Source organism: Leptosomus discolor, chromosome 1 (genome assembly GCF_034619465.1).
Source record: "Leptosomus discolor isolate bLepDis1 chromosome 1, bLepDis1.hap2, whole genome shotgun sequence".
Taxonomy (NCBI): Eukaryota; Metazoa; Chordata; class Aves; order Leptosomiformes; family Leptosomidae; genus Leptosomus; species Leptosomus discolor.
The window spans coordinates 97,647,173-97,674,826 of record NC_141391.1 but is presented as its reverse complement, the minus strand read 5'-3'; the positions used below and the strand labels follow the sequence as shown (position 1 = coordinate 97,674,826).

Genomic DNA, 27,654 nt, shown 5'->3' with positions numbered 1-27,654 from the left:
CATGGTTAATGGTTACTAGTACTGGTTTTTAGTCATTGGTATGATAACATTTCCTTATCCACTTTAAATGATCAAGTTGTTAATTTTGGGTTGTATAGTTCATTTTAAGACAGTTTTCTCTGTAGCCGTAGAAGAGATGATTGCTGTCAAAACCTGCTTTTAGCACTTCAGTGTACATTGTTTTCAGGTCGTCTTCTGATGACTAAATTTCATGAGACTTTACAATTCAGTTTGCCTTGGTAGCAAATATGTACTGGCTGAACTTGACTTCACCATTCTTTTTGATTATTTTAGTATGTCATACTAAGCCTAGACCTCAGCATCTGTAGCTCTCATTTCAAAGGTAGTACTAATTACATTTTCTAATTATACTTTTGGTTTTTTTAAATGACATTTTATGTCTTTTATTTACTCTTTGTTTTATAAGAATCTTTGTAAAAGAAAATTCCTTAAAGTAACCATGGCTTTTTTTGAGTGTTGAATCAGAACTAGAGAATTGCATAGTTAAGTGTGTTAGATCAGTCATGTACATTTATTCAAAACAAAACTTTAGGGCAAATCAGTAACTGTGAGAGAGTGGACCATCACCAGTGATTGTTATGGAGACCTTTAAAGGCTTTTTAGCCTGTTTTGCACTGATGAGAAAAGGGAGAATATCAAGCTCCCTTGATGAATTTGAGCTATCTGTGACTTCTCCTCAACTGTTCAAAAGCATTTTAACTCTCTTTTACCAAGTGTCCAGCTAAGCCAGCCTGGGACCTAGCTGTCTCCAAGAGGTGTCCTCCCTTGTACTTTCCCTTCTGCAGCTTGAAGCAGATTAACTGACCAGAACAAACCAAAAATCCCTAATCCTACAGAAAAGCTTATTGAGAAATCAAATGATAGCTAGTGCTGGTGGAGACAGTAAAGAAGGATTGCTCTTTCTGGTGACCATCAGCTGGTACAGTGCTTATCCGTGTCATGGAACAGCCCTCCCTACCAGCAGTTGTGCATGTTCTTCCTCCCTTAAGTACTAAGTGTAACCTGATTAGTTAGTAACGCATAGTGTGTTCTTAGTGTCAGGTGTTAAATAGTTGGAGAAACGTGATGTAAGTATTGCAGAAGAGAATTAATTCACAATTGGTGCCAAGATGTCTGAAGGAAATAAGAACTTCTTAGGTCTGCTCATTGCAGGGAGTGGAATTGAGTATGGGGTGACAGTCTGGTTAGAGGCAGTATTCTCACTTATTTCTTTGAAGGACATGTGCAAACATCAAGGTTAAGGTCGTGACAATATTGCCATGTTCTCACTCTTTTAATTCCTGGGTCTTTAAAATAAAATCCACCAAGATGAAACAAGAAACCGGGGTGACAGTAGAAGCTGAGGTTAATTTTAACTTGATCAGGCTGAGACAACCCACCATTCTGTCTATCGTTAATGTAAGACTACTTTGCTTTCTGATTGAGAATGAATAGAAACCTTTATTTTATATTGAAAGAAGAGACTTATTCTGTCAGGACCTGTGTGGACTCTGAGCTGTGAAATGACAGCAATGCAGTGCCTGCGGGCAGAAGGAACTACCTGTTGCAGCGTGTACCTCCATCTTGTAATGGCCCAGGGTTTGAAATAAGGGGCTTATCGTTTAATGGCTCTCATGTGCGAGAGAAACAACATGCACAGGGAAGACCTAATGTCTGGCAGCATACACACAGAGGCTTTTAATATATGTGAAGGGGTTGCCTTCATGATAAAAAGGGAGAGATGTGTGTCTCGGTGAAAAACGTGACTGGCAAAAGCTTTGTTTGTTCACTCCCCCCTCCCCAGCAAATTGCCTGAAAGTGGTTCATAACAGCAATGCATCATTACTATTATCTCCCAGTGTGACTCACTGAGCCCTGTATAGCAGCTTGTCTTTTGAGGAGAATTCTTACTCAGAGCAAGTAGGATGTGGAAACAAATATGAAATGTCAGACTGTTATGTCACTGTTGCATTAGAATTTCTTTCGTGACAGAGAAAAACGTCTAAAAATGGCTTGGACGGCAATGCCTGTCTGTGCTAAGCAGGTATTGTCAGGATAAAAATCCTCATTAGTTTTCTCCTGATTTGATGCTCTTATTTTCATGATATTTATCTCTTTTTGGGCAACAAGAATGTATTTGTTGATTGCAGTAGCAAATTCTTGGGTATTTCAATATAGTAGGGTGGTGGCTTTTGGAGCATGCTTTAGTCTTTTTTTTTTACTTTGTGTTTTTAAGAGCTCTCTCCCTTTTATTGTCTAATCATGCCACAAATTAATTCTCTGTGATTTCCTTCTATTCTCTTTTAGCTGTAAATAACCAGCTTGTGACCTCCGAGCATGGCTTATCATGTTGATCTCTCTTAAGATTCTTCTGTCCTCCTTGTAGAAAGATTGGCTTTCTGGAATTCTAACAGCATCCTCTCTCCATATTTTGCATTAATTTAGTACCTTGAAATTTAGACTGCTTTTCTTGCCAAGAAAGCCTAGCCAAGGCTTTCTTCAGGGCTTCAGTGATGGCTGCTGGACCAGCCTCTCCGTCCTTATCCCCAGATGAACTCTAGCCTGAGGATCCAGAGCTCTGTTTTTCTAGTGCTGTTTCCAGTCCATGTCCATGCTGTAGTAAAGTGCTGCGTTGTTTGTTTATGTGGCATGTATGTTAACTCAGCTTTCACTTTAAAACAGCACTCAGGATTTTTAAATATGCACTGGGAAATAAGAATCCTTTCTTGTGTTTTGTGATATTGATAATGTATTAACAAAGCTGTGTTAGTAAAAGAAATACTCCTGTGTTCTGTTACAGGTTTTGGGATTTGAAGTTGATACAGTGAACTCTGTCCAGTTTTCAAACCACACAGGTAAAATTTTGCATGGGTCTTCAGGTACCACTCCACAGTCATTCAGCTCTACTCAATATGTGGCTCACTTCATCCCATGACAGTGGAAAGGAGATCAGTCTCATATTTTCACTCACATTTTCAGGATACGAGACAGAAATGTAATTTTCATGCTTTGATTCAAATCTCACAGAAGTCTGGATGTGGGATTAGGGCATGATACGATGTGGTAATGTCCTGTTCTTCTACTTCAGAGTGTGAGTTTCTTTTGTTAGACATTAATCTAATTAACTCGGACAGTGAAATAACACAAATACGGCCATCTATGCCAGCAGGCCTGTGAATGGGGGAGTCTTCAGTACTGTTTTCTGTCCCTTACGGCTCTGACACTCACAGTCATATTACCAACTCAAACATCAGAAGAATACTGAGCTAAACATGATATTTCCTCTCTTTATGTGCCCACCCAGATGGGTAGCAAGTGTCCTAAAATTACATTCTGGAGGGAGGAAGGGGGTAGGGTGTTTATACATTTGCATGTATTTTTACTTGGGTTCTAAGCCTGAACATGATGCACTTACATAATACTTTCAGACTTCGTCACACTCAGTGCTAGAGGACTTTATTTTTCAAAGTAAAGCTGAAATTTATGTTTATTTTAGCAATACCTTTCACTCATAAAGGAGCTCTAAGTGACTTGCTGGTTTTGGATCAATAGAGACACATCCACGATCATGGTCATGGCAGGTTGTTTGAAGGGAGATCTGCTCTAGGTAAAGAAATTCTGAGAGTGTCTTTAAAAAACAATCCAGGAACAAATTCTGACTTTAACATCTTGGAAAAGAGGAAAAACTCTGTCTGACAAAGGGAGGGGGGAGGTGTGGGGGTAGCGCGGGACACATGACACATGGGCGGACAGACACAAAAGTAGAGATACTTTCCTTATTTCCTCTTAATAAACTGCTGGGTTTTTGAACAGAGGGCAGACCAGGAAGCCTCTGTCCTCTCTTACTATGTTGAGCTCCATGCAGCTTTCAAAAGGTTAGAAGATGTTCCTATCGTGGAAAGAATTTAATGTCACCCTGGAAGAAGAAATGCATGTTTCAAAGGTAGCTAGAAAGCCATCTCTGCTTGTTGAGAAAAGGCATAAAAGAGGTAATAATTAAACAAGGGGTGGGGGTCTTCCTGGCTTAGGCAAAAAGCTGCTTATTTCACTTGACCCTTTGGCACAGTACAAAGGTGTTCTCATCTTTTTAAGAGATACTTAGATGTAACTTATGTTTCCTTAATGTGTTTAGTTTTGGACTTTGGGATTTTTTGTTGTTTAGTTTTTGATAGCTGGGTAAAACTGTTGTAATCTTCCAGATATGAAGCAATTTTTTCATGTGAAATAACTCAGCGCTCAAAATGAATGAGCCCCTGTCATTCATTTGCTTTGTTTCAAGATTAAATCAGCTTTATAGGGCGTTAAAAGAGCTTAATAGAGGTTTTATTGGACCATAAACTGAATGTGTCTGAAGGTAGGAAAATCACATTACCAATAGAATGACCAAGTTCTTAAAATAGAAAAGAAGGAAGATTTTTTTTTTTAATAGTATCACAGCTGGAGAAGGGTTACCAGTGCTTCATTCAAAGTTTGGCAGACATTGAAGATATGAGAAGAAACAGCATTGTGTTAGTAAATCTGTTAAAACATCCTAAAGATTGCTGCACAACCTCATGACTTAGGGAAGCAGAGCTTTCAGGAAAAAAAAAACACAATACGGTGAGTGTTTGTCACTTGCCAAGCATGGGTAAAAGGAGATTATACTTAGAAATATCAGTCATTTGGCTGAAAGAGGAAGGCATGGGAAAGAAAGGAAGGGCACATAATCCTTTTTATGGCAGGTCTAGTTTTCTAACACTGGAGTTTTTCCATTAAATCCTTTCTACCCTTTCTTAATTTGAAGGATAGATGCTAAACTTAGTGGCTTTGCACCTCCTCTTCAAGAGAGGCGTGTAGGAACATGTGGTGTCCTCATAGAAAGACTTTTCCAGGCTTGAACGTTTGTGCATGCCTGCAAACCAACTTGCACTAGTACCTGGAAATCAATGTACCACTGGAGGGATTAATGAACAAACTGACATGCTGGGCTGTGGCTTGTGCCTGGAGCAGTGCCGCGATACGTGGGAATTGTGTGCGGGATGAATGGGTGAGGATAACTTCGGTTTCCTACCAGAACAAGACCTTATGAAAACCCTTTCTGTGGTCATCATTAAAGCTGAAGGGCAAATTTCTGCTTCAAAATCGAGCTGTGAACTTTAGTTTCTAAAAGAATGCCACATACCAGAGGGGCACAGGTAGCAAAGTGTGTGAGGTTTTGGACATGGCATTCTTTCTTTCCCTGTCCCTGTCTTTAAACCTGGTCTTGTCATCAAAAGATAAAACGCAGAGAGAATTGATGACTAACAGGCTTTCTTTGGTGAATCATTATTGCTTTTTTTTGCCCTGTCTTTAAATTAATAAGATACCACAGGCCTATTTCTGCTGACTTCTGCTCAGAAAATTCAGCTTTCTTTACTCTGATAATCCTGAAATTTGGAAAATGTGCTTTAAGTCAGTCCCCCTGGGAGAACAGTTTGTCATGCTGCTTAGTGAGGAACTTTAATGATTAGAATGACTCACCCTTGAATGGCATCATGCTTCATGTACAAATAAAAGAAGCTGTCATGCAACCTACAAAGATTCTGTGCTTTGTGTTCTATTTTACTGTACTGTTTGCAGAAGTATCTCATCATCTGATGTGCAAAATTAAATTATTTTTTTGTGTGTGTTGTTGTATTGTTGATTTTTTTGGGGTGCATTTTTAATTCTTCAGTGATTTGCATTATTTTTAATTGGTAGGTTAATGCTAAGCATATAATATGCTTACTTTGCTACCCAAATCCTACTGTTGAAACTGCTCCAGAACAAATAGCCTGTTTTTTTCCTGCTATTTTTATTTTTAAGCAAAGCACTTTTGACTTCCACTTAGTGGGTGTGTAGTGGGTGGTTGGGTTGGCTGGTAGGTCTGATACATGAGAAATTACCATTATGTCTCCTGTAATTCTTCACAGTCTACCGCCCATATGCAGTCATTCACACCTGTGCAGGGCAGGACAAAAAGAAAAGATCTCCACTTCTGCCTAACACTGGTAGTATTTTACTCCTACACTGACAAGCTCTAAAAAAAATCCACTGGAGAATTTGGTACTGTATTTCTGGTTTTGTTGAAAGCCTTCTGATAGCTGAAGAGTAAGTCGTGTGTTTAGACCAGGTTTTGTGCCAGAGTGCGTGTGAATTTCGTGACACAGCTGGGACCAGATTGCCGGTCTATTGTGAGCCTTAAACACTAGATCTTTCTTCCTTTTTCCAATGTAAAATACGTGGTTACTGAAGCCACTTGGAATAAGTTTTCAGGGAGCAGCACAGGAGGAACTCAAAACCTCAGAACAGAATGTTCTGGGCTGGAACACAAAGAAATCTTACATCTTGCTACACTTAAATGGTAGGTTTTTTTTTTTCCCCTCTTCTTGTATGTGTGGGATTTTTATTCTTTTCTTTTTTCCTTGTTTTTGAATGTAATTAAGAGGCTTATAATTACATTCCAAAGGAGAAAAAAAATGTACCAGTGGAGGAAGGCAAGAAAGAAAAGTATGTAAATTCATTTTGGCTGCAGTATTAGCTGCTTCTATTGGTTGTGGTTTTGTGGTTTTTGTTGGTTTTTTGTTGTTGTTGTTGTGGGTTTTGTTGTTTGGGTTTTTTTTCCATACAGTTGAACTAGGACATTTCCCTGGAGACTAATGAATACCATTTAAGAGGGATAAGTGACGAGAGGCATCACGTCTTACCTGGTTTTCATTCCCTTATGTGCTGAAAGCAAATATATAACATTTAATTGCAATAGAAGGCCTTAATACAGATAGGCAGAAGGGGTATAAAGATGGTTAAATATTTATGTTCATCTATATGTTTAAAATCATTACTAATCTGGGAGACTAATGCAGTCAGTCTGAGCCAAGTGCCGTTTTGGAGAGCTTGTATAATGATTTGCAAAGTTCTCCCTGCTCTCTCAGTCCGGTGCCGAGGGGAATTATTTAGTGGTTTTGTAACCAAAACAAGGAAGACTCAGCTTTCTTCCTCTGTGGAAGATACAAGCCAAGATCTCACCTTAATATCCAAGATAAAAATAATAATTTAACCCAGCTGCTATGCCTAACCAGCTCTGTAGTCTCCAAATGGGATGCAGTTGTTCTGCCAAGTACAAACTTGAAACTCATTCTTTAGTTTTCTTGGCTGTGGTTCATGTATAATGTGTGCAAATAGCCAGGTACTGTGAGACTGAACTCATGTATTGTTGGGTGCCACAGTGGAAATATTACTGCGGAGTAGGAGTTAGAGTAAGTGGACAGTTAAAACAGATTTTAGGTTTTCTCTTGCTGTTTTCACATATTCATATTTAGTGGTGTAGGCATAGGGATAATGTTTCTAGGAAGCTGACATTCTTCTAGGTCTTGCAAGGTAGCTCTGGGCCTTCAAATGTGCTCATTACCAGCCGAGTTCTTACGTCTTGTCGAGGAAGACAGTGGCTCCTCATTGTCATCCGTAGCTCCAACCACTCATGCTTTTCCCTAAAGCAAATTGGACCTCACATGTTTAAGCTTGCTGTTGGTGTTCCCTGCTAACTAGCTCTGGGTTCAGGGCTATGCAGTGGTTTTTTGACTGCCTAGTATCTATCTGGATTTTTTGCCTTTCCCCTTTCAAGATAGTCCCTCTTCCTGTGACCCCAAGGTATCCATCCTTCAGCTGGTGAAACCCTCTGAACATGAGTAACTGGCTTCTGTCCTTCTACAAAAGCTGCTTTTTGGTTGTATATTCCACTAGTAGAGCAGGATAGATGCAGTGTCATGGGATTTGTCCGTTTTTCATTATGTTACATGAAGTTACCCTGGGGAAGGGGCTTAGTGTGGTTTCCATCTTGCTGCCAGTGTTTGTTTGTTTCCTCTTACTTGAACATGATTGAGTTCCTAGTGAAATCACAGTTCTCTGCAGATCCAGTGAAGGCATTGCCCTTTTTCTTCTGTCTCAATGGCTGGGGCTTCCCTGAGAGTTTCCGTAGGGCTTTTTTTTCCTCCAGCTGTTGTGTGATTAGACTTTAGGTTGTATTACATGTGTTACCAGGTGGTAAAAAGGATCCTCTAGATACCCTTGGAAGTCATTGCTACAGAATTCGGACAACGTCCCTGCCCCTTGTTGGTAGCTTACCAGTTCCTGAGCTAAGCTGGGCTGCTACCTAACATTTTGTTTCCATGTTCATTTCACTCCCTCAGTGGAGGATCAGTGTGACACAGACCTTGTGCATTGACTGTTTCAGACAGCTTGACATAGGAAGGTGAACTTTTAGTTGAATAGTGAATGTGCAGGGTCCCTGTGTAAGAATGGCTCCTGAGAGTATCTAGATTGTCTGGACAATCTATCATAGTTTTTCCTATGGCCGTGTGTAAGATGAATGACTGCTCTTTTGCCAGCTGACCTTGATTTCACCTCACAGGTGAAAACTGCACTCAGTTTCATCAGTGGGCACCACGGAATAAAAAGGTCTCTGTTGTGTCCCTGTATGGACTGGTTTTGTGGTGCTAAGAGAAGTAGAGATTCGAGGAAGAGGAGAGGGCAGATTATTCTCTTTGAAGCTGCAGATGTGACAGAACAAACATCTGCATGTGTGTTAAATAAGCCAAATACTTGAGTTAGTTGTAGTCAAGGGTTGCTCATATACTTGGGGCTAGACGTGTGCCTCTGTGTTAGCATTGCCATTTTGAATATCACTGTGTTCTGCAATGGAACTACAGCCCTAACCTACGGGAGTCCCTCACTTTGTCTGTTTCTTCACAAAGACTTTTTAAAAAGCATTTTCTAGGAAGAGAATTGTAGTGGCTGATGTGAGTCAGTCCCCCAGCCAGCTGGCACAGAGTCATGTGTTAGAGGCTAGGCCTTTGTGAGCTGAGGAGGACAAAATGATCCATCTGCTCACCCTACTGTGGGTGTATTTGCATTCATAAGAAGGAAAGCTGAAAAATGTGCTTAGCCTAGGCTCTAGGGACCTTTTGGCAGTTACTCTAATAACACAGTTTAGAGTGATAAGTAAAGCCAACAGTTTTTATCACAGAATTTTCTAACTCCAAGAACGGAAGGTAAAACGAACAAAATACCCTTGTCTTCACATGGGGATGGTGTGGAAAAAGATACCTCATTTAACACTTCACTTTTCCCAATTCCAGTTAATAAAAAGATAAGCTTTTTAACAAACTCTGAATTTATGGTGGTTGGAAGAGTTAAATTGTGGGTGCTTCATCTGATATCTTGGAGGAAGTCCCATTCTTGCCTATGGGGGAGTAATGGTTGCCTTCTAGATGGGCAAGCTTTGATGACAAGGTACAAAGTGCATTTACATTTTTCAACAGATGTTTAGAATCTGTCAAGAAAGAATTATTCCTTCCCCTCCCCTCCAAAATTGGCTGCTGTGGAGCTTGGTCCACTGTTTGCTGAAATCAGTTCAGCTTCTCCCAAGTAACTTCACCTTCCATCCGCTTCTCAGCCAAGAATATTGGCTTGTAATTCTGAGAGATCATTCAAGGATAAGAGCATATGGATATTATTTGTCTGTTTATAGTGTCTTTCTGATACTCATTTGCCTCCTCCAGGATCCTCAGCGTTAAAACTATGCTATTTTTGGAAGAAAATCTATCAGATTACTTTGTATGTTTGAAAAGTATCCATGACAGTGTTCTGCTGTGCTTACTGTATTCGTTACATGCAGGTCCCCATGAATGCCGTATCTGATGGGTGCAGCAGTGCTGCATGCCTGTGTCCACACAGATCCACAAGCCTGTTTAAGCTTGTCATCTAACTGTCGATCTTTTTCTTTTCTTAATAGGATAAAATAACAAAAATAGATTATACTGACACCCCTTTCCAGTGAAGTCTAAAACATACGTTTGTCCCCGTCCACACAGAAAAGGGATAATTGCATAAGCTCTGTGGGAAAACTTGCAGGAGCTTGTGTGTGCTCTGCTTGATTTGCTATAAATGGACAGTCAAACTCCAGTGTAGTCACTCCTGTTCCTTTGGGAAACAGAAGTGCTAAGAAGTTAAGCACGTTAACTGTTCTGCTGACAGCAGCTTTCATTCAACAACAGCGTTTTACGGAAGAGAAGGTGGAAATGCTTTCTGGTGCTAATGTCTGATACAGTCTCTCTAAGTGTATAATCTGTGTGATCCTAAATAGAAAATCTACGCTCTTGAAAAATTATCTGGTGTTTACTTTGCAGGTTATGCCCACTGGAAGGGTCAGGTGTTAAATTCAGATGAACTTCATGAACTTTATGAAGGACTTAAGCTGAACAAGGTCAACCGGTATGATTATGTACTCACAGGTAAGAACAACTTCTTCCTTGGAGTTCCCATGAGACATAAATGAAAAATATAAACTGTATCCCTCCTTATTCCAAACCAAGCAATTACATTTTCCCTCCTTTGATTCCTCCTGCAATTTGATCGGTATATTATAGTCTCAACTGCTCGTGCTGTTTAGTTTGAAACAGCAAGTGTTCTCCAGCCTGAAGGTTGTAATTGGGTGGGTAAATTGATCCCCTTGTATAGTTTACAGACTTGTACAGACCAGTCATATACAGGCTTAATTAATGTTTTTGGGAGTGTCTCTACTGAAAAAAGGATGAGGAATGTCAGAGTATTATTTTAAAATTTATTATGGAGATGTAAGTTTAACCCTTTGTCCTCGATTTGCAGTACTAGCACTCTGCAGTACTATGGCATGATTTTATACACAGTTGTCTGTCCTTGTTTTTTCTACTTCATCCTTAAGGGGTGGTTCTTTGGTTACAGAGCAAAGTATACGCAGGGTTGGATTTTGGTTTTGACTCTGTCCTATTTCTTGATATTTTTTTTTTATTTTTTTTTTTTCTTCTTTTTGCTCTTGTTACTATGTGGATCCTCTGAGTGGATACAGTTCTACAGGGCATGATGACTGTGCAGTGTTTTCCTTTGCTTGCCACTAGGTGCAAAGTGTTTATAAATACAGGCAAAGAGAAGTTTTTGTAGAGTGCTTTATAGAAAGGAGAGATTCTATGTGCAGTTTTTATTAAAAACTGCTTCTCGTCCAATTCCTGCTTCTCAGATATACATTACTGATCGGGTTTCACCTCAGTGAGAGCTATGCGTCTGGTTTAGGTTACTGTATCAATTTTTTTATAGCAGCGAACAATCACTTTTTGAAGGTAAACAGAAATATATTGCCAGATTTGATGGATTTCAGTGGCCTCCACATGTAGGAAAGTCTTTATACACAAGGAAAACTGGAAACCTTAAGTGCGTAGATTGTAACCCCAAAGCAGTTTTTCTGGCTTGAAGGGTCAGTTTTTTTTCAGGGAATACCTGTGAAGTAAAGGAGACTACATAGAAAATAGACTGAACTAAGGTTAAGAAATTAATTCCAGCATAAAGGGGTTCTTTGTGATTGAAAAATAGACAAACACCCTTTCTTTTCTTGAAAGAACTCTCACAGAGGACACTTCCAGGAAAACCACACTGTATTGTAGGAGTTTTCGGGAGATGTTAGTATGCAAAGTTTGTAAATAATATTTGAATATTCTTTTAGATAAAATGTTCCTTTTTTATTTTACTTTGAATTCTTGGAAGAGACCCCCAACTCCTTTCCTATCACTATCTTGTACTGGCAAAACAGATGTAAGAGATTAAAAACGGTAGAAGGAAAAATAGAAATCTTCAGGAAGAAGTCATTTTGGAGAATAAAAGGAATATTTATTAATGTGCCTTTGAAAATAGGACTTGTGGGTAGATGGGTCAGTGTGTTGTTCATGTTTAAAAAAATCTCGTTTGGTGTAGCTATTTTCAGTATGGGCAAAGAGAAGGCATGGGTAGAAGTGGCATGAATTTCTTGAGATCTAATAACGCTCTGTGTTTTAGTGTTCAGTTGCACTGTGGCTGAACTTAAAATTAATTTTTTCATTCAGGGCCAAAGGACAGATATTTCCCTTCAAACAGGAACAGCCATTTACTGTACTTTGTACCTCCATCAACCTGGATATGATTATTCAAACACTGAAAACAAGTTGATTTGTCAGGAGATGGGATTTGACTGTAATTGTATGTCTGATGACTGTAGATATCTTGGCTGAGGTGGAAATTACTATCTTTAGGCTGATTACATAAAATAACACTTTGTTAAATTTTGTGACTCTAAGTTAACTGTAGAGATTCATATAATTGTTTCATTTACAGTAAAACACTCAAGAGATAAACTCGAATTCAGTGTCATTTTTTGGAAACACCTCTGTCAATAGTGCTCATCATACTCTATATTTTTTTCGGCCAATCTACCATCACACATGATTTTAAACAAAAATCTTTGCTTGACTGTTTTGACTGATTATCAGCATTTTGTAGACATAAGACAAAGTATTTTGGCCAAAAATCTTGGAAGATTTTTCCATTTCTCTGCAGCATCTAAGAATTGATCAATTTTGCCAATAATAATTTTAAAAATCTCCAAAATGAATTTTTAAATGTTTTAGTAGAGTGGACATTCCCAAGCTGAAGGTTTGAAGAAGCTACCTTGCTAAAAAGAATACTATTAAATAAACTAAAATAAATTAAAATCAAATTATTAATGAATAAATGTTGAAAATAAAGTTAATACATAAAAATATATAAATAAATGTCTATAAAATAAAGAAATTCATTATTAAATAAGAATATTGTAGTGCTAGCATTGTGATTAGGGTCTTGAGATATAATAAAACTTATTGGCAGCTTATTTCACTGTGAAGCCTGAAAACAGGAATTTTATTGGTATGTTGACCATTGCTTTAAAATATTCAAGATTAATTCTCCGTTGCATTAATGTGTTGGACTGTATCAGCACCAACATTAATAATAATAAAAAACCTGCTTCAAATCAGAGTACTAGAAGAGTATATGGAATTTCAGATATTTACTTACATGATAAATAGTACTGATTTGGACTGCTGTTTTGAAGAAAATGCATGGTTTTTTCCTTTCAGCCTGACCTTTTTGTATATATGTTCAATCATTTTGAAGTTGTATGAGCCCATTATGTATAACGTAATTGGTAAATGGATTTTTAAGGTTATATTTGTAGTTGTGCAAGCACTATCTGAATTTGTCTTCCACCTATTATTCCTGAATGAAACACGAAGACGCCTTTGTTCTAAAAATGCATCACTCAAAAGAATGAGAAGTATGCAGCATTTCTATATAAAAAAAAAAAAGCATTAATGAAAATAGACTTCAAGTGTCTAATTTTTTTCCCCAAAGGGTATACAAGAGACACATCGTTTCTTGCAATGGTGGTGGATATTGTCCAGGAGTTGAAGCAACAAAATTCTAACCTAGTATACGGTAAGGATGTGCATTATAATCCTTTATGCTTCATCATTGTGTATGCCCATCATTTTCACATTTTAGGATGAAAATGCTGTTCTGATGTTACCCAGCATTTCACAACCATCTTGTGCTCTGATCTGGCTGGGACCAGTGTGGGGCTCCAGTGAAGTTTCGTTTCAGTATTGCTTAAGTTTTGTGGGAGTTGGGTTTTTATCTTTTTGGTTTTATGCCTTTCAGTATGTTTCTTGCATTATGCCGTCCAAAGGAGAATGTGCCTTGAGGACAGTATTGAAGAAAGGCTTGTGAAATCCCATCCGGCTGCTGCTACTCATAGTTCAGAGGCACAGGCTGATAGCTGAAGCCTCTCCTTGATTTCCAAGTCAGTCAAATGCAGGATAGACCCTCCTGTGTTGCCCTGCCATAGTTTGACGTTGCATCCCAGAAGTGTCTTACTGTGCCTTACGAGCTTCATAATTTAGCTTAAGCTCCCAAGGCTTTTTTAACACTGGTGCAGTCTACTAAGATTACCTAGGAGCTCTCGAAGAGCTACGGACTCTAGCAACTGCTGTCATTAACGTGTCACGTCAGACTTAAACCTGAGAGAAAAGATTCTCCACTTTCCTTCCCGACTCTGAGTGTTTCAGGACTTTGGAACATAACCAGCATAGGCTTGAATTGAGCAAAGCATTTAGAGTGACAGGGCAAAGTCAGTCGGGGTTTAGTGGGATAAAAAACTGTGAATGATGGTTTGAGCCTGTCATCCTCAGGTTCAGTAAAAATGGGTGGTCAGGAAACATCTAGAATTATTTGCAGGATTTGCAAGGTGTAATACTGTGGAGTGTGATACCTGACTTAAAATTAACAAAGCACAGTTCTTATTTAGAAAAATGTAGCAGGGATATCTTTGTGAGCTCAGTTTTTTTTGCTTTTTAGCCTTTATTAACACTGTTGCATTGTCAGGTTCAGCAGAGCCTTGTACTAGTAAGTGAAAGCTGAAAACTCTGTTGGAGTATGAGCAGAAAGAAACATCTAGCTGTGTAGAACAGGAAGGAAGTGGTCAGATGGTGAGAACACAGCTAGGCTTCTAAGATCCTTTGTATTTAATAAATAGATTTTAATGCAAGGAAAATACTTTTTAAATGTAAAATTAATTACCCTCTTTTTACTCATAGACACTTCCTTAAATACTGATTGGACATTGATTTGATACCTTTGGATTTGTATTTCTTTTTTTATCTTGCTTAAAGCTTTTTCAGTACAATGAACAATGTTCCTTTTTAAAGTACAAGGCTAGGCTGTTTCCATCCTCACTTTGGAACGGAGGGCACTTGGAATATGTTGTTAATACTGCTGATGATTCAGAACCTATGCCAGATGTGTGTTAATATTATTACACCAAGTATGAGTTTATGTACTTTGGCATGGATTTTCTTCTCGTTTCGTTGTAATACACACAATTTTTTGATGTGTGCTCACCGCACTTTGGTGTGTATGTTTGGCGTGTGTCTTTTTACGCTAAAGTAAAAGTAGGACTCTTTTCACAGCTATTGGCTTCTCTCATGTTTCTTCCTCACCATACTGCTATTCCAGAGTTTTGGGTTGGGGAGTGAAGGAGAGGGCTCTCTGCATTTTCTGTAACAAAAGCCCATTTACTCCCAGCAGTCAGACCCTGTCATTCTCATCACCTTCAGACGTAACAACATGGAAGCGGGTAGGAGAGGGCGACTACAGCTCTGACAATTGTTTAAGACGCACGGCCTGCTCAGAATTGGTAGCCACTAGTTATAAATTTCAAGCTGAGTGTGCTGCAAGAGCTTTGAGAGTATATAAGCTATCAGGTGCTCAGTGCTGTTACATACCCACTACTGTTACCTAAAACTTTTCCCTCCCACCAGGGTCCCTGTAACTGTACCCTATTTCTAAAGCTAGATGTATTCTTTTACAGTATGTGATCCAGTGATGGGTGACAAATGGAATGGAGAAGGCTCTATGGTTAGTACTTGTCTGTTTGGATTCTCTGTATAGTGCATATTTGCTGCATAAAGATGTATAAAGATTTAATAGTTTTTGAACACCAAAACGAAGCTATTTTACCTAGGCGTGGCTTTGGATGCCAGCATCAAATAAGTTTGTACTTCAATTTTCTATATTTGAATGACTTGAATATCTGAGAAGAATGATGGCTGCATAGCCCAGGGATTATTTCTGACTCTCTGCTGAGACAACAGGTGGAATATAGACCTTGTCCACAGGAAAATATCCCCCTGCTCCCCCTCCTTGTCTCACTGGAGTTCCCTCATCTTCTGCCAAGAGCTCTGTTTTGGCTGTTAGCCTGGCTGGCATTGTCAGTGATTGTGTGAATTGACATACCACTTGAAGCTAAATGAAGCTGACTTATTTCATGTGAGATTCAACAGCTGTTAGGGACTGGGCTGTGATCAGTGACAGAAAGGTTCTGTGTGCCAATACGAGACTGCATACTGACAAAGAATCATTCTTTTTGATCAAAACTGGCAAATAATTTCAGCAAAAATGAGATGTGGGAAGACATCAGCAATAATGGTATTTTGTGTTTTCTTCTGCCTTAGCTAGTCTTGCAGTAGGAATTCCTCTTTGTCCCTGTACCTTTTTACAGTTTACCTGCTCATAAAACATCACGTGAAGTAGCATTTAGTAATAAATTTGCCATTGCTTTTGTGTCCTGTTCTTTCATTTTACATCTATTGCAATGTTTATTGTCCGTGGCTTAATTCTAACAAGGCAGAGATCTAGCAGCTGTTGAGTCACCTTGCAAAGCTTTAGCTCTTGGGAGAAGTCATAACCATGGGCCTACCTATGTCTTTTGGGTAGAAGATAGGGTAGATGGAAGAGGAGGAGAATATTTAACATGGAACCCACCAACTCATTCCTGCCATAAAAAGTAATAAAATTATTATTTATTTAGATGGGACCTAGTCTTGCATTTCTGTCTAAAGGTAGAGTCCCTTTGACGTCATGGCTTCACCATGGCTACATGAGTGAGTTCAGTATCAGTATGATGGGTGTTCTGGTGCACCTAGTGGTCAGCACTGTGGTGGGGTTGTATCTGTTGCTGATACAATTGGAATGGGAGACAGTAACACATGGGCACATGTATACGTGCACCCTGCCCTGTGTAGCTTATGAGATTAACAGAGAAAATACAACATGGATAAAAGGGGGTATTAATCCTGATTTGGCAAGTGGGGTTCTGCCAAAGAATATCAGCTACTAGTAAACAATGAACTTTTATTAAAGGTTTTGTTAAATTGAGTTACTCTAAGACTCAGGAAGGTGAGGTGATCCCTGTACTCATCTAACCCAAATTCCTAGCTGAGCTCCACTCTCTGACAAAACAGCTGATGCTTTTCAGCTTTAAGTCTGAAGAGCATACAGGCTGGTGGGCTCCCTTAATGCCTTAGTGTATGTCACCTGCTTACACAACCTATCTCCCTTTGCTCATGGGCCGTGTTTAGCTAATGAAGATGGGATAGAGATGGAACAGACAGGCGGAAAAGGGAACATTGGCTCTCATTACTTGGAGAGCTGATTCTGCAGGCAGCGAAGCACGCTGGCATTTTGTTAGACTTGGGTGCAACACAAGCAAAATATTTTTAATGTCCTTATCAGAACTGCTTTATAGATTTAAGTTGTACGGAATGAATTACAAATCTGATTCCTGTTCACACATACTGATGTACAGCACACCCTAGAAATACTGCACTGAAAGAAGGAGGCAAAATAACGTATAGCATGGCTGTTGCTTGTTCCTAAGCCCCGCAATACAACACAATCAATGTGGGCATGCGCTGCCGCAGCAAAGGGCCTCTGTACTGTCGGTACAACAACAGAGTGGTTTCTTTTGGAGGTAAGGACATGAGAAGGGGTTCCCCGTGTTGGGACACTGTATTTCCTCATGCTGCTGCGTCACCTTGGCGAGTTCTTCATCCAGGCACCGCTTCATTTTAATGCTGCCAGCTTAGGCCTGTCTGCTTAACAGTGCTTCCTATCCCCTCTAGTGAAAGAAGGGCTGTTGGTTGGACTGTCACCAGCTGGAGGGTGCACTGGCTGCCACTTCGGTTGCTGCTACATAATAGTATGCTGGGAGCTGTCAGGTTACTGGAAACTGTCAGGAAGCTGAGGGAAGGAGAGTTGCAGTCCCACATCTCAGATGCTGCTGACAACATCTAATACTGTTTCTTCTCCGCTAGTATGTGCCCAAGGATCTCCTCCCAGTCTACAGGGACAAAGTTGTACCTGTTGCTGATATAATTACTCCTAACCAGTTTGAAGCTGAGTAAGTACTTCCGTCCTTTTATGCCAAATAAACTTGGGGATAAAAGCAGGAGAGACTGATACCCATTTTTTTCCTCAATACAGTGCCACATGTATGTATGTGTTGGGGTTTGTTTCTTAGCTGTTACTTTCAAGTGGTGCTTTTCAGCAAATCCCCAACTGCTCCATATTGAAACCAATAAAAAATCTGGGCATTATGTGAAGAAAAAATTTCTTTTGTTTCCTCCAGTCTCGTTTTCATGATTACCTCTTTTTATCTCCAGAGGCTTGTATCTAGGGCAGGTTGAAAAATTACCACTCTTCCCTTCCCTGTCCTTACCAATTCCTAGGAAAATTCTTATTGTATGTTAGAATATCAAAACAGATAGTTTGACTCAAACCCACAAAATTAGAAATACCAGCATGGCAACATCTCATAGGACTTAAGAATTTAGATGCCTCCTGCCCATCCTGTCTATGACTCTGGTCAGGAGATAGTCTGTTGTGATACATCACAGGCTGTCCCCCTGAGGGGAGGGAGCAGCTACGTGGGAGATGGAGAGAAGACACTTGTGAGGGAATTTTATGATACAGTGATCTCTACAGGAGGCAGATTAGGACTGGTGTGAGTCCGCTTCAGAAGCACTGTGTATCTATGCACGTAACTTTTAAAGACAGTGGACTGGTACAGCAGACCATGTAGCTACAAACTGTTTAGGCCTGTGTGGTGCTGTCCAAACTTTCCTCCTTTCAAAGAGTAAACAAAGCAGTCATTGCCTGGGGAACTTTTTAAGATTTCTGTTTCGTTCTCAGGTTACTCACGGGCAGGAAGATTCACACAGAAGAAGAAGCTTTAGAGGTAAGTAGGCATGGGGTACAATGGGTAAGATCTCTTTCTGTATTCCTGCCTGCAATGCTGCAGTTCGCCATTTGTCTTTAACCTTGAAGTCACTTTGGCCTCTATTCTTTCTCTCCATTTATCATTAAAGCTTCTGCACTCCAGGTGCAAAACACTTTCTGTTCTAGCGTCAGACTTCTGAAGAAAGTTCCTGAAAGAGCTACAGATAAAGGCGTTACAGTGGTAATGATTAGATCTCTGTGAGCTTGTTTTTCTGCAGTCTAAGAGGGGTAGCAGCAGCACAGATGGCAAGTAACCACACGCTATCAGCACTGTGGAAATACACTGACTGGTGTGAAAACGCCGGGTGACCCTGGGCATTAGAAAGCTGCGTGAGTCGCTCCCTCTGCTGTCCACGTGTGAGTCGTGCAACAGCAGTGCTGAGTGTTAGGACAGCCATTTCCCATTCTCTTATACAGACTGCAAGGAAGAGGACTTACTAGCAAACTCTTACAAGGATTGATTGAATACACTCTGAATCTCTTCCTGACAGCGTTTGCTGGTGGTCTGTTTCTCTTCCTTAAATTGACTCAAGGAGGGTGAGACCTGGGTTGCAAAAGGGTAAGTTGCATAGGTGAGAAACCAGACTGGGAGTGATGGCCTTCGGGTGCTTCCTGGCAAAAGAGAGGCAGATCCACAGCATTGATGGCTGCTACCATCGCCATACAGAGATGATAGATGGTGCGCAAATATACTGCAGTGAGGTGTAAGGATTTACCCTTTTACACAAACTGAAAAAAATGAAAAGCTTCAGGGCTTGCTGATGAAGGACAAAATAGGAATATGGTTTTATTGGTGTCTTGAGAAAGGCTGAGCTCTTTGTTTTGTAGACTAGCCAAGTGCTTTCATAATGGTCTGATGTTATTTCTTCCAGTTTGGTTTTGAACTTCAAAGGAACACAAAATCTTTAAACAAACAGCAGCTGCAGTGGCACCCTGGAGAGTAGCTGGGGTCTGTCACCCCAAATGTTTGTTGTTGTTTTTCTCCAGCAACGTCATACAAGATGGGCTGATCACCATCTCTTCACGGCAGGAAGCAACACCAAAGATCTCAGCTCTTTCACACACACACACCACCCCCCCCCCGGTTTTACATTACCCCACTGTGCTGGGTGAGGGCTATGAACTGTGCTTCATGCTGCTAGCTGCTAACAACAACTCAGTTCTTCTACTCTTGTTCTCACTGGTGGAGACACAGTCTTGAGAACAACACTATTAGCTGAGCAGCCATTAGTTTTAAGTTTGCATATTTCAGCTGCAAACACAAGTTGCGTGTGCTAAACAACTTTACAAGTTAGTTTTCTGACACTGATTCATGTGATAGCTCTTATTGGTAATGGGTTTTAAAAAATCTCTTGTAAAGAGAAGGAATTATACTTAGCAATGGAAACACCTTAAAATAGTTGCTTGCAGAATATTATATTTTAATCTGTCTGTCTCTCCAACTGTTTGTCATATATAGGGCTATCCTTCTGATAATAATCCATGCTGAATTTGTCTACTTTGGAGGTGGTAGGAATTCTGGCATGAGTTTCCATGGTGCCATGCTTTCATTCATTTCTTTAGCGAAACTAGTGATGACAATATAGTCTTCTAAAATAAAATTAAATATGATGTAATATTAATGGAGAAGGGGCTAAGTCCTACAACTAGAAATACTGGTGATTAGGTTCTTGGTGAATTGTGACTGAGAAATGAAATTGAGTTTCATGTTACCTCACAGGTTGATTATGTCAGCATATGCTGGTGAATTTAGTGCTTCTTTAAAACCCAACCAATATCTGTGCAAAGAGGTCTGACAATTGAAGAAACTTGGAGGCTTAGACAAGAAAGAAAATCAATAGAGAATTAAAAAATTACAGAAGTAAATCCTTATCATTCAGCTGCTCCTGAGTCATAGCTAGCTTGAGAGGATTTTTAGTTAAACTCTTCTGGGAGAATTAATATTTCATGTGTTTTATGCTAAAGTCATTATTGAAGTCATTCTTTTGTCTGTGAAATTTACTTCTGTAGCAACCAATTGTGATGTCAGAAGTAGAGTGTTAATGAGTTTAGATGAGGAACACACAGAGTGGAAATACATCTGCAAAGATACACAATTTACAGGTGTATTTCGGGGTTTGAAACAGAAATTGAAAAGAAGATTGAGACAGACGCGCGTGTGCCTCTGATTTAGTGCTTTTAACTTTTCATTTCTGCTAACTCTTAAAGTAGTAGCTACGTAAGACTTCATGGCCTGGAGTTTTTGGCTTTCTAACAAGCATTTTAAGATGCCAGCTCAGGTGCATGTGTCTGTATATTTGTTCTGTTCTGAAAACATGATGCAGACAAAAATTCTGATCACGGCTGAAACAGAGTATTCTTTTCAGAGGAGCATCCAAAGATAAAAAAAACAGAGATACTTGTATATTGTAACAAGTGTGTGTGTTTAAATATGGATGTTTTGATTCCCCTATTTCAAATTAATTCCCCTAATTCAAGTGAATTCTTTGAATAGAAACTTTTCCTCTCTTTACAAAAGATGCCGGAATAAGGTGCTTGTCAAAAATTCTCAATACTATGAATAATGCAAGGTTTAATTAACACACATTGCAGTCACTAATTCCTGCCTTTTTGCATATGGAAAGGTAATGGATATGCTCCATGCCATGGGACCAGAGACTGTCGTGATCACAAGCTCAGATCTACAGGCACCTCTAGGAAATGACTACCTAATTGCTCTGGGAAGCCACAGAAAAAGTAAGTCTTGGACTCCTTTGTTAAACTGCTTTCTTTTAACTTCTTCTGTGCTTTCAGTTATTTTTAAGGAGTAGTGTCATCAGACCCATCTGTAGTGCCTGGAAGGAGCTTAGATCCCGAAGTGAACTTCTCCTCTGGTAATGTCAGAGAGTGGTGAGAATGGAGCTGCTCCATGATGGAACACAACCTGGGAACTGGGCGTGATCATAGCAGAGGCAGAGCACTGCCCTCCCCTCATAGCACACAGGCCCGCGGTATCTGAATAGGGTGAGCACAACAGGGGTGGTGATGGCGGACAGGTCCTGTTGACAGTCCAGTGATCATCAGAGAAAGGTCAGACAAGCCAGGTCCGAGATTCATCTGGAAAATCCAATCAGTAAGTCAGGACAGCAGGACTGTACCTACAACAGGTACACCTACAACATAGCTCAGGCAAGGATGCTTGCGCCCAGGCCCGAGCTTCCGTGCAGCTCCTGGGCAAGCAGGCAGAGGGTGCATGGGTGGAGGATGTCCTAGGTGAGATGGGTCAGGGCTGTTAAAGCCCCTAGTAGTGGCCCTGACAAGTAGTGGTGGTATAAACCAGGAAATGTGAATGTTTTGAATGCTTTTATGAAAAGTTACACTCTCCTGTTAGCAGATTGTTCCTCCCCGATAGGTTGTAAAATGTCCTTCTGCTTCTTTGTTTATATCCCCTTCTATACCGTCACCAAGATTCACTGTGTGTTTGAACTGTCGCAGAACGTTTTTACCTGACAAGGGCATAGTTATGTGGGATGGTATATGATCTCATTTTCTTGTCCATCTGAGGGATCTGAATATGGGCATCACATTCTGAACTGCTGAGAAACTGAAAAAGTCTTGATATTTAAGACAGATTCCACTAAGAATCAGTCAGTGGGTCTTAGCCCTCAGTACATGCCAGATCTGAAATAAGTCTGGTCATTCCGATGGTGATTACAGTATGGCACGTGGATCAGATATTCTTTGGTGATGTCTACAGCTGCTCTTGTGCTTCTAAATGACTTGGAGATACTCTAGATTATGATTTGGGATGCCCCATCTAGGATTCAGCAGTCTCCATAAATATGTGATTTCCTGAGCAAGCTGCTGCTGTTGTCTAAATGAAAATAGGTGGGTCTCAAGCATTCATGAAGATGAAGGTGCTAGCTACCTGCACCCTCTTAGTGCAGTTGTAAATGCTATCCCAACTTGGCAAAGTTTTGAAAGGTTGCACCTTTTAAAAGAGCTGGTACAAACTTCATGATACTCTTTAGCATCTTTACGTTCCAAACAACAAAGGAATGCAAATCTGGTGATCACTTTTGTAGTAAATGCTATTGTATTAATTGCTGAGTCTGCCTATTACTGAACTGCCTATCTGTGTTGTAGCTAAAGCGGATGGTACCAAGATGACACAGAGAATTCGAGTAGAGTCTCCTAAAGTGGATGCTGTCTTTGTTGGAACAGGAGACTTGTTCGCTGCTATGCTTCTGGCATGGACACACAAGCATCCAAACAATTTGAAGGTGTGGGAGAAGTTATTAATCTGTCTGCAAGTTTAGACTATGTTTTGTTTTTTTTTTAAAATTATTTGTAATCTATGACATTATTTAAAGACTGGCTTTTTTACCTCACCTTGGAGTACAACTTTGGATGGTTACATTTCTGTTACATGGATTTTGTAATTTTGCCAAATAAGGTGTTGCTCTCTTTAGAGAGAGAGAGACACTGCATGCATGTTTGTGATTATATTTTTTTTACTCTCACTTCATAATAAGCACTGAAAATGATTTATCAGATCTACTTTTCTGTTTCTTGCCCTTAAGCACCTGGAGTCCTCTATACAGGTGTATGGTTTCTAATACCTGTTTTGGGAGAATTGAGACAGTCTAACATTTTTTTTCCCAAACTCTACATTACGTAATTGTCATCATTTTGTATCGTCAGTCATGTTTTCCACTTGATAGCAGTGTTTTTGAAATAATAATACTAAATTAGGCACTTGAAATTTTACTAAAGCCTGAATGTATTATGTTAATGCAGGTGGCATGTGAAAAGACTGTGTCAGCCATGCAACATGTTCTGCAGAGGACCATTAAGAGTGCAAAAGGTAATTCATTCAAACCTTGTTCCCTTGTGCTCTCTGGATTTACATCAGAAGAAACATTCAAAGAGCTTTCTGGGTTTCCTCACTAAACACAGCCCTCGGTACAGAATCAGCCAGCGAATTTACAGAATGAGAGCTCGGTAGTCTTGTCAGTGCCTATTCCTTACTGTGTCCTCCAAGCCGATGTTTGACGACACCCGACTGAAGATGTCACTGTTCAGCTTGTAGTGGGACTACAGTCATGCCTTACTGTGCTTGACTGCTTTGCAAAACAGTGGTGGAAGAACTTGAGGAAATGCTGAGTTTGACATGCAAGAGGGCTTCTGTTTTGAGTATAGCTCGTTCACTTTTCCTTTGAGTGCGTGTGTTCAGTATTGATAGGGGCTTATCGACTAATCCTAAACTGTCTGTTTGTGGTGGTGGCCATGTGAGGAGCGATTTCCACCCCCCCCCCCCCCACACCTTCTCTCCCCTTGGAGTTCCCATGCCTTTCAGTTCCTAAGGAGACCCAGATGGGATCTGTGGGTTCTCAGAGCATGTCTGTGTCACTTTCTAATTAACAGCAGAGCTGTGTTTCTTTCTTGGAGAGAGGTGCAGAACAGAGGTGATAAGAAATCACAGTGCTGACCTGGATCTTCCAGTCTTCCACCTTGGAAGCCTTTAGCAGGGGTAGTAAGGATTGGGGAGGGGAGGAGGGTAGAAAAAATAGTGGGGTAACAGAACAATGTAACTTGTTTCTTTTTATACTGCTGTTTTTAATGACATTCTGATGTCATCTTTTTAGCGCAAGCTGGAGAAGGAAACAAACCAAACTCAGCCCAGCTGGAACTGAGAATGGTCCAAAGCAAAAAGGACATAGAAAACCCAGAGATCATAGTGAAAGCCACCGTCTTATAAAGGCTGTATGTCTCCAATAACGCACAATGTATTGATGTCCTCATTTCTTTCCTGTAAATTGTAATATTTGCCTTAGATCTGTGACAGAAACCTGACTTTCATGAACTAGTGCCCAGCATAGGCAGATACCCACTCTCAAACATATGTGCTGGCCTTGCTCAGTTTTAAAAACAGAACAGTTAGTGTGCATTGAAGCCGATTACCAGCTATCAAAATGGCTGTCAAATTCACTTAGTCTGTGTAACTACCCAGGGCAAGAGAGTACAATGTTCCTGCCTTGCCAAAGACTTTAGATGGGTATTTGGTAACGGAATGCTTGACTGACTCGAAAATGTATTTCAAGATGGCATCTAGTGCCATGCTCCCTTCTCCTGGAGATACCTGGTTACTTACTCTGGTATTCAGTATCTCAGCTGCTATGAAACTAAGCAGGGTTAAAACTACACACAAAGTTCTGGTTGTGTGTAGGAGTACTTTGAAGATGTTTGGCATTTAAGTACTCTGAAGTGACCTTGTGGTGTCATTCATGTTACTGATAACTGCTCCAGTTTCTTGTCTATGGACAGCTAGCTGCACAGTTTCGGTTTTTGCAGGTCCTAGCTGCTTTTTTCTAATGTCTGTGGGTGCCCACATGATACTTTCTTCCAAAAGCTGCTCCAGAAACATCTTCATTAATGAAATTGTACCTTTATTCAGTAGCATTGATAAGAAATTTGTAGTTCTATCTCCAAGGCCGAGTTTGTTGATTCCTTAGTTTTTAACTAAGGACAAACATTCTGTAAGGACAAAAGAGAAACCAGCTCTTACCCTGAAAGCTGGCTACCCTCGTTTGTTCTTCATGGGTGGATGTATTTACAGACTGCACAGGGCACTTCCACTTAACAATAGTGAGCACCATTGGCAGGCTTGTCAATGAAGCAATGTGGTAGAAGTGGTATTTTTAGTTTAGTAACGTTTAGTGAGTTACCAAATGCAGTGAAACGTACAAAATTAAGTTGTTCATAATGTAAGTCTCTGCAGCCTATACTGATTAGAGATGACAGAAATGCATTATTGTTAATACATCTTTATTTCCAAATTCAGCTTCATAAGGCTTCAAAATAACTTCCGCGTTCTATACATCACAGCCGTGTATTATACCGGTAGGGCAGATATGCTGACACTCGTACTTCTGTGTGATTTCTGTATGGGACTGAGGTTCTTGCTCCTCCCAAGATGAGGCCTAGGGTGTTGTTATGTCCAAATTCAGTTGATGAGCTTTATGTGTCTCAGATGACATAGGGAGATTAAAATGGCATTTCTGCTTGCAGTGACATGAAGTGAATTTGCATTAGAGGAAAGGGCTGAGTTTTTCTTGATTACCTGAGTATGCTCAGGAAACTCACTCTTGGGTATCTCCCAGATATCTTTCCTGCATCATCCTCATGACACCTGCCTAACTGATAGTGTCACTTGCATAGCTTGGGAGGCCCCAGAAGAGCTGGTTTGGAGATTGCTTTGGCCACCAGAGTCTTCACTTATCCCACCATTTTTGTGGATTTTCAGCCAGTGTAGAATTTAATCGGTTTCACCTAGTAGAAGAGTAACGTATCCTTGAAGTGCATTTTTAGCTGAATAGATTTTTTTCCATAGAGTGAGATTTCAAAATTCATACATTTCTGAAATCTCTCATTTTCAGTATCTCTGAGGCAAATGAAATTTAAGAAGTGAACAGGTTTTGCAGTAAATATTGAGAGGCAAACTTCAGGCTTTCACTCTTAACACCTAATAATAAGTTTATTTCCTTTCATGCATTTGGCATTAAAAAATGGGAAAAAAAAAATTTATATGACTTGAGAATTCTAAGGGGAAAAAAACCCCAACAGATATTACCTACAAAATGTGACTCTACTGCCACAGTTTTTAGTAACCACTGCCATGAAATAACTTTCTAGCAATAATAATTTTGGTCATGTGAACAGTTGCTAAAATCAGCAGTCAGTAACAGAGAGGAGCTCATGGCTGATATCCGACATGTAAAAGGGCGTGAACCGTATTGACAGCGTGTGTAAATACTTGATGGGAAGCAGTGAAGGAGGAGGAGCCAGGCTTTTCTCAGTGGTGCTGAACAAGGGGATAACAGACAATGGGCACAAATTGAAATACAGGAAATTCCATTTAAATATTAAAAAGATATAATTCACTGTGAAGGTGATCAAACACTGGCACAGGCTGCCCAGAGAGGTTGTGGAGTCTCCACCCTTGGAGATACTCAAAACCTGGCTGAACATGGCCCTGAGCAACCTGCTGTACTTGACTCTGCTTGCGCAGTGGGGTTGGACTAGAAGGTCTCCAGAGGTCTCTTCCCACCTCAACCATTCTGTGATTCCATGAAGTACAATGAATTGCCTTTCTTTGCAGCTCTGTATTTTTAAATTGATGCAAATATTTTTTTTTTCTTCCTGAGACACAAACTCCCAGATAGGCTAGGAAATAGCTCAGTATTAATAATTTGCCCCCTTTCTAGGTAAGTTGCTTTTTGCTTGTGCCATTTTGCCAGGAATACAATTGCCTTTTTTGAGACAGGTGCTTTCAGCAAAGATATTTAAATACTGTAGCTGGTGATGCCTTTCAGTGGTTGAACACCAAAAGATTTTAACTGTTTCTAGCATTGATTAAAAAAGTGTTGCATGCCATATTCCAAACATAATTATGAGTTTATTTGTCTTCTAAAATTAGACAGTTTCACATGGAAGCATATAATCTCTACCATCCCCTTGGGAAGAAGAGATCAACATACTGAACTTCCCTGCCCGTACATATCACAGTTGACTTTGTGGCATTGTGCTTGTCACCCTTACCCAGCTGTATCCAGTTTTTCAGCTCCTGTGGGTCACATACAAAAATCTTCAGACGGCCAAGCTTTGAGACCTCTACTGTGTCCTTCAGATTGCCAAGAATTAGATGAATCCCAGGAGCAGTTCACATGCTTGATTTCTATGGTCCTGTGGCTACAGCCCAGATCTTAGCTGGGTCTGGAAGTGGCTCCTGGTGCGCTGTCTCCTGGAGCCAGGGCTCCTATTGCCCAGTGCCCCCTGCACCAGCATTAGCTTCATTGTTGGTCGTGTAACATGGCCTGGCTCGGGAGCTGTGTGGGGCCCAATTGAGAGCCGTATGGTGGCCATCCCTGCACTAGTGTGGTGCAGAATTGAGGTTCTTCAGTTCTTCACATAAGGGGATCAACAGGAGAGAAGTTCAAAATTGCCGTTTTAATTTTTTTTTAAGCAGCAATAAGTATACCCTGTCAAAAATTGCTGTCAAAGAAACCCCCCCTGTTGTAAGCCTGTACTACAGAAAAGCACTTTTAGTAAGTATGAGACAGCACAGGTTTTCTTTGCCACTGCAAAAAAAACAGACTTTCACAAGGGAATTGAGAGAAAGGCAAG

The 27,654-nt window shown here is 40.2% G+C and overlaps 1 protein-coding gene across 1 annotated transcript in view; it reads left to right on the top strand.

Moving 5' to 3' along the window:
• PDXK (pyridoxal kinase) overlaps positions 1–24,229 on the top strand; it is a 42,692-nt gene extending 18,463 nt beyond the window's left edge. The window contains exons 2-11 of the mRNA XM_086474694.1: positions 2,801–2,855; positions 10,182–10,286; positions 13,228–13,311; positions 15,242–15,288; positions 17,526–17,611; positions 18,403–18,448; positions 21,114–21,225; positions 22,615–22,751; positions 23,269–23,335; positions 24,117–24,229. Coding sequence (XP_086330820.1) covers positions 2,801–2,855; positions 10,182–10,286; positions 13,228–13,311; positions 15,242–15,288; positions 17,526–17,611; positions 18,403–18,448; positions 21,114–21,225; positions 22,615–22,751; positions 23,269–23,335; positions 24,117–24,229 — 852 coding nt within the window. The remainder of the gene's footprint in view (positions 1–2,800; positions 2,856–10,181; positions 10,287–13,227; positions 13,312–15,241; positions 15,289–17,525; positions 17,612–18,402; positions 18,449–21,113; positions 21,226–22,614; positions 22,752–23,268; positions 23,336–24,116) is intronic.
• The last annotated feature ends 3,425 nt before the right edge of the window (positions 24,230–27,654 follow it).